The 17,821-nt window shown below is 45.0% G+C and overlaps 1 protein-coding gene across 3 annotated transcripts in view; it reads right to left on the reverse strand.

The window, feature by feature from the left end:
- Positions 1–17,821, reverse strand: part of LOC137369079 (arrestin domain-containing protein 3-like) — an 87,265-nt gene that overhangs the window by 19,322 nt on the left and 50,122 nt on the right. Inside the window, exons 5-6 of one of the 3 annotated variants that reach the window (XR_010974865.1) lie at positions 13,790–14,046; positions 9,233–9,340 (exon numbers count right to left, since the gene is read on the reverse strand). Coding sequence is in view for 2 of the 3 variants with exons in the window: in XM_068029674.1 (XP_067885775.1) it covers positions 9,341–9,382; positions 13,790–14,046 (299 nt within the window). In the remaining variant the exon portion in view is untranslated. Of the gene's footprint in view, positions 1–9,232; positions 9,383–13,789; positions 14,047–17,821 lie in introns of those variants that run through there. The other 2 variants (XM_068029674.1, XM_068029673.1) reach the window with 2 other exon arrangements.

Here is a 17,821-nt window from a genome sequence, read left to right on the forward strand (position 1 = left end):
GAGACATGGCTGCAAGATGATAAAGACTGGTTCCTGAATATTCAAGGTATATGATATTTAGGGAGGACAGCAAGCTAGGAAAAGCTGTTAATTGTGGATAGCGTTGGTACAATAGAGAGAGATGACCTTAGTTCTGGAGATCAAGATGTAGAATCAGTTTGGGTAGAAATGAGGAATAATAAAAGGTAAGAAGCCACTTGTGGGAGTGGGAGTGGTTTATAAGCCCCCTAACAGTAATCATGCTGCAGGACGGGGTATACAGGATGCAGTAATGGGGGCTTGTGAGAAAGGTACGACGATAATCATACGTGATTTTAATCTACATATAGATCGGACGAATAAGATTGGCATAGGTAGCCTGGATGATGAGTTCATAGTGTCTCTCCGGGACAGTTTCTTGGAGCAGCACATTCTAGAGCCAACCAGAGAGCAGCCTATATTAGATCTGGTACAATGCAATGGGACAGGATTAATTAATGACCTCATTTTGAAGGTACCTCTAGGTAGCAGTGATCATAAGATCGAATCTCACATGCAGTTTGAGGGACAGAAGGGTGAATCTCAGACTAGCGTTTTAAACTTAAAATCAGGGCATTCAAGAGGGCATGAAGGCAGAGCTGGCTAAAGTAAACATGCAAATTAGGTTGAGGGATACGTCAGTAGAAATGCAGTGGCGGACATTTAAGGAGATATTTCAGAATACTCAGAAAAGATACATCCCAGTGAGAAAGAAAGACTCTAAAGGAAGGACACTCCATCCATGGATAACTCAGGGATGTTAAAGATCGTGTCAAATTAAAAGAAAAATCATGTAATTCTGCAATGAGGAGTGGCAGGTCAGAAGATTGGACAGTATATAAAGAACAGCAAAGAATGACTAAAAGGTTAATAAGGAGGGAGAAATGAGAGTACGAGAGAAAGCTAGCTAGAAATATGAAAACAGATACTAAGAGTTTCTACAAGTATTTTAAAAGGAAAAGAGTAAGGTCCTATAGAGAGAGTGTCTAGGGAATTAATAATGGAAAATAAGGAGATGGCAGATGAACTGAACAGATATTTTGCATCTATCTTCGCTGTAGAGGATACAAATAACATAGGAGCAGCAGTAGGTCATTTAGCCCATCGAGCCTGCTCCACCACTCAATACAATCATGGCTGATCATCCCCTTTTTCCCGCACTATACTCATATCCCCTTATGTTATTTGTATTTAGAAATTGGGAAATCTCTGCTTTAAACATTGTCAATAACTGAGCTTCCACAGCCCTGTGGGGCTGAGAATTCCAAATATTCACAACCCTCTGAGTAAAGAAATTTCTCCTCATCTCTGTCCTAAATGGCTTCCCCCTTATTTTGAAATTGTGTCCCTGGTTCTAGACTCCCCAACCAGGGGAAACATCTTAGCTGCATCTACCCTGTCTATCCCTTGAAGTATTTTGTAGGTTTCAATGAGATCACCTCTCATTCTTTGAAACTCTAGAGAATACAGGCCCAGTTTTCCCAATCTCTCTTTGTAGGACAGTCCCGCCATCCCAGGAATAAGTCTGGTGAACCTTCGCTGCATTATCTCTTTGGCAATAATATCTTTCCTCGGGTAAGGGGACCAAAACTGCACATAATACTCCAGGTGCGGTCTAACCAAGGTTCTATACAATTGAAGCAAGATTTCACTACTCCTGTACTCCCAAATCCTCTTGTGATAAAGGCCAACATATCATTAGCCTTCTTAATTGCTTGCTGCACCTGCGTCTTAGCATTCAGTGACTTATTGACAAGGACACCCAGGTCCGTTTGTAAATCTACACTTTCTAATCTCTTACCATTTAAGAAATACTCTGCACATCTGTTCCCCTTACCAAAGTGGATAACCTCACATTTCTCCACATTATATTCCATCTGCCACGTTCTTGCACACTCACTAAGTCTTTCCAAATTCCCTTGAAGCCGCTTTGCATCTTCCTCACAACATACATTCCCACCTAGTTTTGTCATCCACAAACTTGGAAATACTACATTTGGACCCCACATTCAAATCATTGATATATTGTGAACATCTGGGGCCCAAGCACTGATCCCTGCAGTACCCCACTAGTCACAGCCTGACAACGTGACAATGACCGGTTTATTCCTGCTCTCTGCTTTCTGCCGATGAACCATTCCTTAATCCATGCCAGTATATTACCTCCTATCCCATGTGCTCTCACCAGTATTCAAAATGGAAAAGCAATTAACACCTCCCTTAAGGTCCTATCCACGTAGTCCTCTGCCTCGCGGATGCACAACAGTGACTCCAGCTGCCGCTTGAGTTCCGAAACCTAGAGCTCAAGCTTCTGCAACTGGTGACATGTACTGCAGATGTGTTCATCTAGGACATGAGGTGCATCCATGACTTCCCACATACCGCAGGACGTACATTCCATTTGGCCGAGCTGACCTGCCATAATGCAACTTTAAAAACTTATTATAATGAGAAGTAAAATAACTTACCAGTTACTCACCAATCAACTTCTTCCCCTGTACCGAAGAGAGAGGCAGCTACTGGAGGTTGAAAAGAGTTAGAGGAATGAAAGAACGAAAGAACAGAGCCCTTGCCTCAAGCACCAAACTTCCACTTGACACTCAATTTATCTTAATTTATAGTTCCCCTCCTTACCGAACTCCCTCAATTACCAAACTCACTTCTTCACACTCTGCTCTCCAGCAGCACTCAATGCTGACAAGCAGTACTCAGAGTCCCCTGAATTTATACACTCAAAACAATGCTGTGTCAAAGAACAAAGAACAGTACAGCACAGGAACAGGCCATTCAGCCCTCCAAGCCTGCGCTGATCTTGATGCCTGCCTAAACTAAACCTTCTGCACTTCCAGGGCCCATATAGCTCTATTCCCTTCCTATTCATATATTTGTCAAGATTTCTCTTAAACGTCGCTATCGTATCTGCTTCCACCACCTCCCCTAGCAGCATGTTCCAGGCACTCACCACCCTCTGTTAAAAAAAAAAAAACTTGCCTCGCACATCCCCTCTAAACTTTGCCCCTCACACCTGAAACCTATGTCCCCTAGTAACTGACTCTTCCACCCTGGGAAAAAGCTTCTGACTATCCACTCTGTCCATACCACTCATAACTTTGTCAACCTCTATCATGTCGCCCCTCTACCTCCGTCGTTCCAGTGAAAACAATCAGAGTTTATCCAACCTCTCCTCATAGCTAATGCCCTCCAGACCAGGCAACATCCTGGTAAACCTCCTCTGCACCCTCTCCAAAGCCTCCACGTCCTTCTGGTAGTGTGGCGACCAGAATTGCACGCAATATTCTAAGTGTGGCCTAACTAAGATTCTGTACAACTGCAACATGACTTGCCAATTTTTATACTCTATGCCCCGACCGATGAAGGCAAGCATGCCGTATGCCTTCTTGACTACCTTATCCACCTGCGTTGCCACTTTCAGTGACCTGTGGACCTGCATGCCCAGATCTCTCTGCCTGTCAATACTCCTAAGGGTTCTGCCATTTACTGTATACTTCCCACCTGCATTAGACCTTCCAAAATGCATTACCTCACATTTGTCCGGATTAAACTCCATCTGCCATTTCTCCGCCCAAGTCTTCAACCGATCTATATCCTGCTGTATCCTCTAACAATCCTCATCATTATCCGCAACTCCACCAACCTTTGTGTCGTCCACAAACTTACTAATCAGACCAGCTACATTTTCCTCCAAATCATTTATATATACTACAAACAGCAAAGGTCCCAGCACTGATTCCTGCGGAACACCACTAGTCACATCCCTCCATTCAGAAAAACACCCATCCACTGATACCCTCTGTCTTCCATGACCAAGCCAGTTCTGTATCCATCTTGCCAGCTCACCTCTGATCCCGTGTGACTTCACCTTTTGTACCAGTCTGCCATGTGGGACTTGTCAGCTCTGCTAAAGCTCAGAAACTAGCTACCGCTACTCTAAGTGTTAGTATACCCCTTTTCAAAATTGCAAGAAACCTAACTTACCTCTTAACTGAAACAGGAATTTCAATTAATTGCTAGATGTAAAAACAAAAACTAGCCTTGAGAGATTAACCCTTAAAATTCACTCACTTACCAAACTCCTTTCTTCACACTCAGTGCAGACCATCCTAGAAATAATTGTGAATCAGGAGGTGAAAGGGGAGGGAGGGAGGGAGGAACTTAAAACAAACCACCACAGGAAAGGGTACTGAAAAAATTATTAGAACTAAAAGCTGACAAGCCCCCAGGTCCCAGGACATCATCCGAGAGTCTTAAATGAATTGGCTGCTGAGATAGTAGTTGGTGTAAATTTTCCAAAATTCCCTAGATTCTGGGAAGGTCCCATCAGATTGGAAAATAGTAAATATGACTCCCCTGTTCAAGAAAGGAGGGAGTCAGAAAGCAAGAAATTACAGGTCAGTGAGCTTAACATCCGTCAGAGGGAAATGCTGGAATTTATTATTAAGGAAGTTATAACAGAACACTTAGAAAATCTCAATGTAATCAGGCAGAGTTAACATGGGCTGGAATTTTACACCATTCCCCCACCCACCCCAAAAAGTGGAATGGTGGCGGGGGACCGTAAAATGGAGCAGGAGACTTGGAAGACCCTTCCCGGCCTGCTCCCGCCTTCGCCGCCACTTTACGCAGGATGGTGGCGGCAAAAACTGGCCCACCCACCCCAGGTCAATCAAGACTCTCCAGTGGCCAGTTAATGGCCACTTCAGGGCCTCCGCCCACTGTACAGAGGGATCTGGGTGTCCTGATACATGAATCACAAAACGTTGGTATGCAGATACAGCAAATTATTAGGAAAGTAAATGTAATATTGTTGTATACCGCAAGGGGAATGAAATAAAAAAGTAGGGATGTTTTGCTACAGTTGTATAGGGTATTGCTGAGACCACATCTGAAGTACTGTGTAGAGTTTTGGTCTCCTTATTGAAGGATATAAATGCATGAGAGACAGTGCACAGAAGGTTCACTCGAATGATACCTGGGTTGGTGGAAGGGTTATCTTATGAAGAAAGGTTGGACAGGTTGGGTCTGTATCCATTGGAGTTTAGGAGAATGAGAGGTGATCTTATTGAAACAGAAGATTTTAAGGGGTCTTGAACAGGGTGGATGCTGAAAGGATGTTTCCTCTTCTGGGAGGGAGTGAAGTGAGACCAAAGGGGAAACATTAGTAGATTTAGCAGTGGAATGCATTAATAAGCTTAGAAGAAACACTGTAGTTGTGAGGAACCCATTGAATAATAGGATACTTGACCAGTATGCTGAAATTGTACAACTCAGTACCTAACTGCCTCTACAGCCTATGTAAATTGTTAATCAAGGAGAGTATTACAGCGACAGAAAGGACGTTTGAGGACTCTTCTACTGAGGTAGTATGGGCCGAGGTTAGAAACAGGAGAGGAGAGGTCACCCTGTTGGGAGTCTTCTATAGACCTCCGAATAGTTCCAGAGATGCAGAGGAAAGGATAGCGAAGATGATTCTCGACAGGAGCGAGAGTAACAGGGTAGTTGTTATGGGGGACTTTAACTTTCCAAATATCGACTGGAAATACTATAGTTCGAGTACTTTAGATGGGTCAGTTTTTGTCCAGTGTGTGCAGGAGGGTTTTCTGACACAGTATGTAGACAGGCCAACCAGGGGCGATGCCACATTGGATTTGGTACTGGGTAATGAACCCAGCCAGGTGTTAGATTTAGATGTAGGTGAGCACTTTGGTGATAGTGATCACAATTCGGTTAGGTTTACCTTAGCGATGGGCAGGGACAGGTATATACCGCAGGGCAAGAATTATAGCTGGGGAAAAGGAAATTATGATGCGATTAGGCAAGATTTAGGATGCGTAGGATGGGGAAGGAAAATGCAGGGGATGGGAACAATCGAAATGTGGAGCTTATTCAAGGAGCAGCTACTGCGTGTCCTTGATAAGTATGTACCTGTCAGGCAGGGAGGAAGTTGTCGAGCGAGGGAGCCGTGGTTTACTAAAGAAGTTGAAGCGCTTGTCAAGAGGAAGAAGGAGGCTTATGTTAGGATGAGACGTGAAGGCTCAGTTAGGGCGCTTGAGAGTTACAAGCTAGCCAGGAAGGATCTAAAGGGAGGGCTAAGAAGAGCAAGGAGAGGACACGAGAAGTCATTGGCGGATAGGATCAGGGAAAACCCTAAGGCTTTCTATAGGTATATCAGGAATAAAAGAATGACTAGAGTTAGATTAGGGCCAATCAAGGATAGTAGTGGGAAGTTGTGTGTGGAATCAGAGGAGATAGGGGAAGCGTTAAATGAATATTTTTCGTCAGTATTTACAGTAGAGAAAGAAAATGTTGCCGAGGAGATTACGGAGATTCAGACTACTAGGCTAGATGGGATTGAGGTTCACAAGGAGGTGGTGTTAGCAATTTTGGGAAGTGTGAAAATAGATAAGTCCCCTGGGCCAGATGGGATTTATCCTAGGATTCTCTGGGAAGCTAGAGAGGAGATTGCAGAGCCTTTGTCCTTGATTTTTATGTCGTCATTGTCGACAGGAATAGTGCCGGAAGACTGGAGGATAGCAAATGTTGTCCCCTTGTTCAAGAAGGGGAGTAGAGACAGCCCTGGTAATTATAGACCTGTGAGCCTTACTTCGGTTGTGGGTAAAATGTTGGAAAAGGTTATAAGAGACAGGATTTATAATCATCTTGAAAAGAATAAGTTCATTAGCGATAGTCAGCACGGTTTTGTGAAGGGTAGGTCATGCCTCACAAACCTTAGAGTTTTTTGACAAGGTGACCAAACAGGTGGATGAGGGTAAAGCAGTGGATGTGGTGGATATGGATTTCAGTAAGGCGTTTGATAAGGTTCCCCACGGTAGGCTATTGCAGAAAATACGGAAGTATGGGGTTGAAGGTGATTTAGAGCTTTGGATCAGAAATTGGCTAGCTGAAAGAAGACAGAGGGTGGTGGTTGATGGCAAATGTTCATCCTGGAGTTTAGTTACTAGTGGTGTACCGCAAGGATCTGTTTTGGGGCCACTGCTGTTTGTCATTTTTATAAATGACTTGGAAGAGGGTGTAGAAGGGTGGGTTAGTAAATTTGTGCATGACACTAAGGTCGGTGGAGTTGTGGATAGTGCCGAAGGATGTTGTAGGGTACAGAGGGACATAGATAGGCTGCAGAGCTGGGCTGAGAGATGGCAAATGGAGTTTAATGCGGAAAAGTGTGAGGTGATTCACTTTGGAAGTAACAGGAATGCAGAGTACTGGGCTAATGGGAAGATTCTTGGTAGTGTAGATGAGCAGAGATCTTGGTGTCCAGGTACATAAATCCCTGAAAGTTGCTACCCAGGTTAATAGGGCTGTTAAGAAGGCATATGGTGTGTTAGCTTTTATTAGTAGGGGGATCGAGTTTCGGAGCCATGAGGTCATGCTGCAGCTGTACAAAACTCTGGTGAGACCGCACCTGGGAGTATTGCGTGCAGTTCTGGTCACCGCATTATAGGAAGGATGTGGAAGCTTTGGAAAGGGTGCAGAGGAGATTTACTAGGATGTTGCCTGGTATGGAGGGAAGGTCTTACGAGGAAAGGCTGAGGGACTTGAGGTTGTTTTCGTTGGAGAGGAGGAGGAGGAGAGGTGACTTAATAGAGACATAAGATAATCAGAGGGTTAGATAGGGTGGATAGTGAGAGTCTTTTTCCTCGGATGGTGATGGCAAACACGAGGGGACATAGCTTTAAGTTGAGGGGCGAGAGATATAGGACAGATGTTAGAGGTAGTTTCTTTACGCAGAGTAGTAGGGGCGTGGAACGCCCTGCCTGCAACAGTAGTAGACTCGCCAACTTTAAGGGCATTTAAGTGGTCATTGGATAGATATATGGATGAAAATGGAATAGTGTAGGTCAGATGGTTTCACAGGTCGGCACAACATCAAGGGCCGAAGGGCCTGTACTGCGCTGTAATGTTCTGATGTTCTAAATATGCTGCCTTCCTTCACTAATCAAAGAGACAAGGGGAAGACTGGAGACAAAACAGACAATAAACCATGGGAACCGGAATCTGTCCGGGGGTAGTATGAACAATGAGTAATGGCTATTGTACCATATAAATGTGTGCTGTAAACTCTGAGAAGTTCTTTGGTTTACCAGAAGCTTCTCCCTCGCATAGGCTTGAAATAAAGTCTTTATTTGTTTTAATCCCACAGGGCTTCAGTACTAATGCCAGAATGCTGTCAGGGCCCATAGGCTTTGAAGTATCCAGTGCCTTCAGTCATTTCTTGATATCACACGGAGTGAATCGAACTGCCTGAAGACTGGCACCTGTGATGCTGGGGACTTGAGGAGGAGGCAGAGATGTATCATGCACTCGGCACTTCTGGCTAAAGGCCTGCTGCCCGACCCCGACAACATGGGTCGGGTCAGGTTGGGCCAGATCGGACACGCGCTATCACCATCTCAGGTAAGTGATTTTAATGTGAATTTACTTCTTGGACTTTAAAAGGTGGTTTTGCTACAGTTATTTTAAGCTTGTGCAGGTAAGGAACAAAGTGAAGAATGGAAGGCAAGTTAACTAATGGTCAGGTAAGGTGGGGGAAAAATGGAAGTCCTCGGGCCGGGTTGGGTCTCATTTGCAGATCCCAGCAGACCTTTACTTCTGGCTAAAGATTGTTGCAAATGCTTCAGCCTTATCTCTTGCACTGATGTGCTATGATCCCCCATCTTTGAGGATGGGGACATCTGTGGAGCCACCTCCTCCAGTTAGTTGTTTAATTGTCCACCACCATTCACGACTGGATGTGGCAGGACTGCAGAGCTTTGATCTGATCCACTGGTTGTGGGATCACTTAGCTCAGTCTATTGCATGCTGCTTCCACTGTTTGGCACGCAAGTAGTCCTGTGTCGGAGCTTCACCAGGTTGACACCTCATTTTGAGATATGTCTGGTGCTGCTCCTGGTATACCCTCCTGCACTCTTCATTGAACCAGGGTAAGTCCCCCGGCTCTGCACAATCTAGCACTGCAGAGGGGGAAGGCTTAATACTACAAGGACACGATTGATCGCCACTCCTCAACTGATGAGAAGGATGTAGAGGAGGCTAATGAGCAGGTAGCTCAGGGATCTTGAACCCCTTGCACCAGAGGCCAGTCACATTGAACGACGAACCAAGGAGGTAAGATACAATCTCATACTTACCCGCTTCCAGTCACCATGCTGACCTCTGAGTGAAATCAATAAAGACTCACCTCAGTGTATTCAGTCTGTCGCCTCCTTTCTATTTGGATTCTGTGCTAATGTCCAGCTTAACCTCGCGTTGTGGCCCATGAGAGATGCTAAACAAAGGAGGGCTGTGCCTACTCAGGCAGTCCAATGAGGGAGAAGGGCGAAGTCAGCATCTCACAATTAAGGAATGAAAGAATAAGCATTTTCCACAGTGAATGTTAACTTCAACAATAAAACTTTGTAAGACAAAACAAATGTCAAATACCCGTGAAACCCCAAGTGTGTCTCGGTGGTTTCTTTATACGTTTACGAGTGCGTCTAAGAGGTGTAAGCCCTGTGCCAGTAGCTGGGCTGGAAGCAAGCTGATGATCAGGCTCCCCCTTGGCCTGGGATGATTTTGATGGCTGTCCTTTGGAGGGCCCCGGCTGCCTGAGGGTTTTCTGCACAGATGCAGGACTCTGCTCAGGCGTCGCAGTTGCTGGAGCTGGGCTCACTGGTGGAGGGGTTGAGGAGCTGCTATCCACACAGAGTGCCCTGAGGGTAGCCCCCAGCTGTGGAGGTCAGCCTCTCCTCCTCCCTTTCAAGGCTCACTTGAACCTCCCTGCTCACCAGAGAACAATGAGGAGCTGGAGAAGACTCCAGGCACCTTGTCCTTCTCTCACCTTGCCACTGCTGCATTGAGCTCATGGCCAAGACAATGGTGTTCAGGTCTGCGCACATCTGTGGGATTTGGCTCTCCATGAGGGTCGCCAACCTCTTGATGGATGAAGCCGTGCACTCACATACATGCCTGAGACATGGCAGCACTCAGGGCATGGAGGGATTCCTCCATCGTACCTTCATGGCTGCACATGGCCTCTGGCATCTCTACCAGGTGTTGCCATACATTGCTCTGCAATTCCAGCATGCACTGTGCTGTTGACACCAGAGACTCATCATCAGCCTGAAGCTCAACGTGGGCCTGGCCACCCACAGTCCTCCGATTGTCAAAGGCCTCAGCCTCTGTCAGCAACTTGGGCATGTGTGTCACAGAATCACAGAATTGTTACAGTGCAGAAGGAGGCCATTCGGCCCATCGTGTCCGCACCGGCTTTCTGAAAGGGCAATTCACTCAAGTCCATTCCCTGCCTTCTCCCCGTAACCCTGCTCATTCTGCCTTTTCATATAACTATCTAATTCCCTTTTGAATGCTTCAGTTGAACCTGCCTCCACCACACTCTCTGGCAGCGCATTCCAGAACTTAACCACTCACTGCGTGAAAAAGTTTTTCCTCATGTCACTTTAGCTTCTCTTACAAAATACTTTAAATCTATGCCCTCTCGTTCTTGATCCTTTCACGAATGGGAACAGTTTCTCTCCATCTACTCTGTCCAGTCCCCCCCTGATTTTGAATACCTCTATCAAATCACCTCTCAGCCATCTCTTCTCCAAGGAAAACAGTCTTAACTTCTCCAATCTATCTTCATAACTGAAGTTTCTCAACCCTGGAACCATTCTCATGAACCTTTTCTGTACTCTCCCCAATGCCCTCACATCTTTCCTAAAGTGCAACACCAAGAACTGAATGCAATACTCCAGCTGAGGCCAAACTAGTGTCTTACACAAGTTTAACATAACTTCCTTGCTCTTGTCTTCTATGCCCCTATTAATAAAGCCTAAGATACTGTATGGTTTATTAACCGCTCTCAATCTGTCCTGCCACCTTCAATGACTTATGCACATATACACCCAGGTCCCTCTGCTCCTGCATCCCATTTAGAATTATACCTTTTATTTTATTTCGCCATGTTCTTCCTACCAAAATGAATCACTTCACATTTTTCTGCATTGAACTTCATCTGTCACCTGTCAGCCCATTCCACCAACTTATTTATGTCCTTTTGGAGTTCTACATGAACTTCCTCACAGTTCACAATGCTTCTAAGTTTCATACCATCTGTAAACTTTGAAATTGTGTTCTGTACACCAAGGTCTGGGTCCTTAACATATATCAGGAAAAGTAAGGGTCCCAATACTGACCCCTGGGGAACTCCACTACAAACCTTCCTCCAGCCCGAAAAACATCCATTAACTACTACTCTCTGCTTCATGTCAGCCAATTCTGTATCCATGTTGCTACCGTCCCTTTTATTCCATGAGCTATAACCTTGCTCACAAGTCTACAGTGTGGCATTATATCAAACGCCTTTTGAAGTCCATGTACACCACATCAACAGCATTGCCCTCACCAACCTTCTCTGTTACCTCCTCAAAAAACTTCAGCAAGTTAGTCAAACCTGATTTTCCCTTAAGAAATCCATGCTGGCTTTCCTTCATTAACCCGCATTTGTCCACGACTGTTAATTTTGTTCTGACCTATTTTTCCCGAGATGCTTCCCCACCACCGAAGTTAAATTGACTGGCCTGTAGTTGCTGAGCTTATCTTTACACCCTTTTTTGAACAAAGGTATAACATTTGCAATTCTCCATACCTGTGGCGCACACCCCCCGCCCAAGTCTAAGGAAGACTGAAAAATTATGGCCAGTGCCTCCGCAATTTCCACCCTCACTTCCCTCAGTATCCTTGGATGCATCTCATTTGGTCCTGCTGCTTTATCCACTAAGTACAGACAGCCTATCTAATACATCCTCTTTATCAATTTTAAACCCTTCAAGTGTCCGAATTACCTCCTCTTTCACCATTGCCTGGGTTGCATCTTCTTTCTTGGTAAAGACAGATGCGAAGTATTCATTTAATACTTTAGCTATACCCTCCACCTCCATATGCAAATCCCCTTCCTGGTCCCTAATCAGCTCCACTCCTTTTACCACCCTTTTACTATTTATATGTCCATAGAAAACTTTGGGATTCCCTTTAGTGCTAGCTGCCATCTCTCTTCATGCTCTCTCTTTGCTTCTCTTATTCCGCCTGGTTCTCAATAGTATTTTCTACCTGGCATCTCTCATAAGCACACTTTTTCTTCTTTATTTTAACCTCTACCTCTGTATGGTGTGTGGTGCTGTCACCAGCTTGTGACCCTGAATCTGAAGCTAAGCATAAAAACTCCAAGGTGAAAGTATCTGCGATGGTGGAAGGTATAGGTGAGTCATGTGATGGAGCATCCACTGACTGCTCCTCCTCAGAGGTTGACAGATGTCCCCCTTCTGATGGAGTCTCCTGAACACAGACATGTGGGGGTTAGGCTGTGCAGATCTCATCATGATATCTATGCACGATGTGGATCTCCAGAAGTGTGCTGCATTTCGTTTGACGACCATCCCCACTCTCTTGCATGGAGACTTCAGTCTCATCATCCACTACTGAGTGGCCACCCTGGGTCCCCACTAACCCCAGCACCACCTCCTCAGCTATCAAGAGAGACCCTATGTCTGGAATTCCTCTGCTAGTCCACGAGGTCTCCCTGTTGTTATGGGCCCTCTTGTTGCGCACATGGAAATAGGAAGATAGTAATACTTCGCTGAGAGAACAAGACAGTTCTGCTCGTGGAAACACCTCGACCCTGCTGGTGTTTCCTATATAGCTCATCCTCATGTCAGCTCTCAGGGGAGTTAATGGGGGTGAATTGTGAAAGAAAATGGCCTGTGACTGAGATACAGGCATACATATGTCAGGATGAGATAATGCCTTACCCACTCTGCTAGTGCCTTTGTGGTGTCTCCCTCCCCATGTCCCACTTCCTCCTGTATAGCCACATACAAACCATAAAAAGGAGACAGGAATGAAGCACTCATCTTGGCAGAAAGGAGGTCACTGACCCTCTTGTCGCATTGTACCCATGTCTGGGAGTGTGGTGGGGTGGGGGGGGGGGGGGGGGGGGGGGTTGTGGTCACTCACAGACGTTGACCTCAGCAATCTCCATCCAGGACTGCTTGGTCAGGTGGAAGGACCTCTTCTCACCATCGCTGGGGAATAGGACCTCCAACATTTCCTTGCAGCTTGGAGAATCTCCAGGGAAGCATTGCTAAATCATGGAGCCACCCTGTGTCTTGCGTCTGCCATCCTGCAGTGGCCTTCACTGGGGTGGGGGGGTCCAAGAGTTACTCCAACACTGGTTTCATCAGAGACCATGAAACAGCAAATGACTCAAACGCAGCAATGCATGCAGGACTGGCAGAGCTTTAACTATGGTGCTCCGGAGTCATCTGTTGCTGTGTTTGGTGCCTCAAATTCTGCCCCCATCACGTGAGTGGCCAAGCCCCGCACCTCCATTATTATAATTGGCTGCCCACCTCAATTGTGTTGGCCAACTGCACACGTGACAAACTGTGACGGGCATCCACTTCCGGGTTCAACACCAGGGCCCCGTGATGGGTTCATTAATTACTGCCCACTGGGTTTGACGTTCCAGCTCCCTTTGGGAAATAAACCTAAGTATTGAGCTCGGTTACAGCCGGGGGTGGGGGATGATGGAAATGGAAGGTGAAAACAAAGAAACTACAAGGTGAGAAAAACTAAAAGGTAAGAAAAACAGTAGGGTAAAGTCTCCATTTTAAAAGGCTTGGCATTACCATGCGCTTTGTGTCGTTGTACTTAATTTCCATTGTTAGCACTCCAAATTGTAATTCAAAAAGCCACCTACCCTCAGTGAGTATTCCACCTGGATAATAGTGCAGTTCATCAGCGTGGGAGACACTTGTGGAATTTTCAGTTGCATTCCATTCCAAGTTTCTGTTTTGCCAGCTAACAACGGCTCTCCCTGCAATTTGGTTATAAGCTCCCGAGTCACTTTTATTTTCCCTCTGGCGTGGAAAGTCTGTGTTTTATAAATAGCTGCCGTTGGCACCACTGTTCGGGAAGAATGATTCTCAATTTCAGCAAATATTTGAATGGATTCACCTGTAGAAGGATTAAACCCACAATGTATGTTATTTTGTATATTCCATCTAGACTTTGCAGCAGTCTAATTGAAAAAGAAATAAAGTTACTAAAGAAAATTTAGGGGAATTAAAATGGACTATCACAATGGGGGCACAAAAATTCTGCAAGCCTTTAAGAAAGGCCCAAATGAATTTCAGTTGATCACTAATTTTGCCATGACTAACGGGCAGAGATCATGAATTGGCAGATAAAATGAAGGGAAAGAAAATCCCAATTACATGCTTGAGGCCACAGATCATAAGTTCTGTCACTACCTGTGCTGGCCTTTTGCTGCCTGTTAACAGTAAGGTGCCTTTACAACAGATGCACAGTTCTACATTAGGCCAGTTGATTTGGCAACTCTACTGACCAATCCCTGAACGGGGCAGAGTCAGAGGTTGAGCCAATCCTCTTCATTTCCCATGGACAGAGAGCACAAAAAAAAAGGAAAAATGTGTTCAAGGTTAATTGTAATAAAGGCTGCCAAATGAAGCATTAAGGAGGCACATCTCCTTTAAGAAAACTGGCTGAGGATGAGGCAGCCAGGCAGGTTTCAAGGAAAAAAAAAGATAGTTGAAGAAAAATGAATAGTTGTTACCCTGCTAAATGGGTCGGCATGACATAATTTTTATTATTTTCTTTATTTACAAGGAGAGATTGAAGTTAAGTTGGACTGATGTAAAATTTGCTATATCTTTTAGCCCTGCTCCTCTCTGGTTCCCCATATCTGAGAAACTGGCAATAAAAATTACTATTACCCCCATACGTGTGGAATTCCGGGAGGCTGACACGGACACTGTTGTGCTGATATTAATTAAAATCATTCCAACATTACACCAAATTTCCTCTGTCGTACATGTTACAAACCCCATTGTCTCAGATGTGTTTTGCAGGAAACCAGAATTCATGTTTTATGGATTTACTCATTTTTGAGTTCAATTTAACATAACAGCTTAACAGAAATGACCCAAAATTGCTCAAATTAGCAAAGATCGCATTGTGTGCCTTGGAGCTTAGATATGATCAATGTAATCGGGACAAAAGCAGATGGCGGAATCTAATGCCAGGGCGGGGAAACAAGGCTTAGCTGCAGACCGCTCAGGTTTACAGCTACATGTTAGGTCTTGGACACTGGGATATTCTAGCTGCCTCATCTGCATCAGCAGCCAGAAGATCACAATCACAAAATTGGAAGAGGCCTACTTTTAAATCTTCAGATTGTCCCCAACTCCCTGTGGACCATCACCACCAGTCAGTGAGACTATGTACTCAGGCCACAGTGCCATCTTTTCTGACCACCCCTGTGTTGAAATATCTAGGAACCCTTCCATTTGGGCAATGAGGCAGTGGGCCAGGAACATCCTCCCCAACTCTTAATTGGCTTTCTGGTGTTACAGGTCAAGCTTCACCACCCCACAACCCTCCACCCCAACTGCAAATCCAGAAAGACTTCAGAAATCATGGGCTAATACTAAGGAGACAAACTGGGTCCCCACACTTTTTTCTTGAGCTTTGTACCTGGAGAACTAATCCTTGGCTCTCAACATAGACAGAGTTACAACATAGAATTATGGATCCTCTAAATGCTACAATGAGATGTGAAACAAAGGCTAAAAATATTATACTTTTAAAAATGTTTATACATTTTATCAGATGGAGAAGATTCTGGAGTGAGACGCATGAGGCCCCATCTCAGTCAGCCTTGTTATGCGATTCACATGGACATAATCAGTGAATCTATAAGGTAGGTTCTTTTATTTAAAATACAAACATCCACAGCTATACTGGGAAGGTCCTGTACTTGGTTGTTACTGCTTTGGCTGCTTGCAATGAATGTTCAAAGGTCACATGGGTCTGTGCATCATATTCTGTCTGGGTGATAGTCAGCCATTTAAGGTACGCCCCTTAAAGCAACACTAGCATTTCAAGCAATACCACAACATCCCCCTTTTATCCAATTAAAAAGTCATGAAATAATCAGAGTAATTTACAATATAGCAATGAGAAAGGCATTAAATGTTAAAAAAACAGCAATAAAGTTACGAGTCTCTGTAGCGTGTTGGGGGTCTGATGATACATCCTGACGTGGTCACTCTAGGTTTGGTTTGTGGTCACTGTATGGTCTCATAGCCTTTACAGTCATTTATGGATGTTGGTTCTGGGTGGTGTCTTTCATTTCTTCTTTCCCGTCAGACAATCCTTCTCTGCTCGATATGGCTCGCACCTGCTCATTTGGTTCAGTGCTTCAAGTTGTTTAACTTTCAGTTTATTCTATGTTTCAGTTCCTCTAAGGCGCACTGCCGTCAGATCATTCTATAGCTCGCTTACAGCATTCTTTCATGATGGGTCTTCCCATCTACCAGTTGGTCTGGGTGGATGACGCTGCCAATGATCTTCTAAGTCTTAGACTTGCTGCTGTAATTTTTTTGGACCCATTGGTGCTTCTGCTTCTCTTGACCTTGTCTGCACGAGCTTCTTCTCCAGTTGCAGAACAGAATGGTCACCGTAGCGTGGGTAGCCTTTGAGCTGCATCTCCAGGGCTGCAATTTACTGTTGTAGCTCAAGCACAGCTGCTATGCTATCTGATTCTTGGAGTCTCAGTATTATCACATCTTTGTACTTGCAGTGTCTCTCTGCTACTTTTCGATTAGTTTCAGTTAACTGAGCCAGTAGTCCCTTGTTCTAGGCTATGAGATATTGTACCTTCTCATGTAGGCCATTGCACTCCTTCTCGATCATTAGATCCAGCTCGACCCTGCACTGCCTTGTTGACTGCTTGGATTATCTGAATTTTCAGTGTGCAACCCAGCTCCTGCACTTGCTTATCACAGACTGTCTGCAATTTGGGGTCTGCTTTCCGTGCCACTATCGTGTTGATGCCATGAATTGTTGCCAATGTCAGGTATCTTCATGCAGGTAGGCCTGTGATTGACAGACATGACAATTTTTTTATGACATAAAAAAATTTGGGGCGACCATGGTGAGTTACTATTTCTGCACCTGAGCATCATAGATCCCAAGGACGGAATCGCTGTGCCATTGTACATAGTGAGTTTGGCAGTGGTCGGTCAAGCCATGGTTTTCCATTGCCCCGGATACATGTTCTTCCGGATGCCGTGCAGTAGAATGCTGGCACTCACACCTGTGTCAAGTTTGGTCCAGAGTATTTGTTCACCTGGCTTTTGCAGACAAATAATCTGGACGGAGGCAAAGGCTACAGAAGATCCAACCACATTAATGCACTCTGAGGTTAATCGTATGGAATGCCTGCTCACCTTGTGTGTCAGTGTCTCAGTTATACTCACTTTCCAACTGTTCAGTCTGGCTGGTCATCTTGTGCACTTTCTGCCTCTGGTATTTGGACTGTTCTTTCCTTCTGTTGGGATGTTGTTCTTGTCACAAATCAGAGTGTTCATTGGCTTGCTGTGCCTTTGGGCTTTTTACACTGGTGCTTCCAGTTGCAATGTTAACTCTTAAATGCGCTCTGAAATGGCCGAGTAAGCCACTCAGTTGTATCAAACTGCTACAAAGTCGATAAGGAATGAAACCAGTTGGACCACCCGGCATTGACCGAGGGACCGGAAATGACGATGACAAACCCAGCCCGGTCGACCCTGCAATGTTCTCCTTACTCACATCTGGGGGCTTGTGCCAAAGTTGAGAGAGCTGTTTCACAGACTAGTCAAGCAACTGCCTGACATAGTCATACTCACGGAATCAGACCTTACAATGTCCCTGACACTGCCATCACCAT

The sequence above is a fragment of the Heterodontus francisci genome, chromosome 4 (genome assembly GCF_036365525.1).
Source record: "Heterodontus francisci isolate sHetFra1 chromosome 4, sHetFra1.hap1, whole genome shotgun sequence".
NCBI lineage: Eukaryota > Metazoa > Chordata > Chondrichthyes > Heterodontiformes > Heterodontidae > Heterodontus > Heterodontus francisci.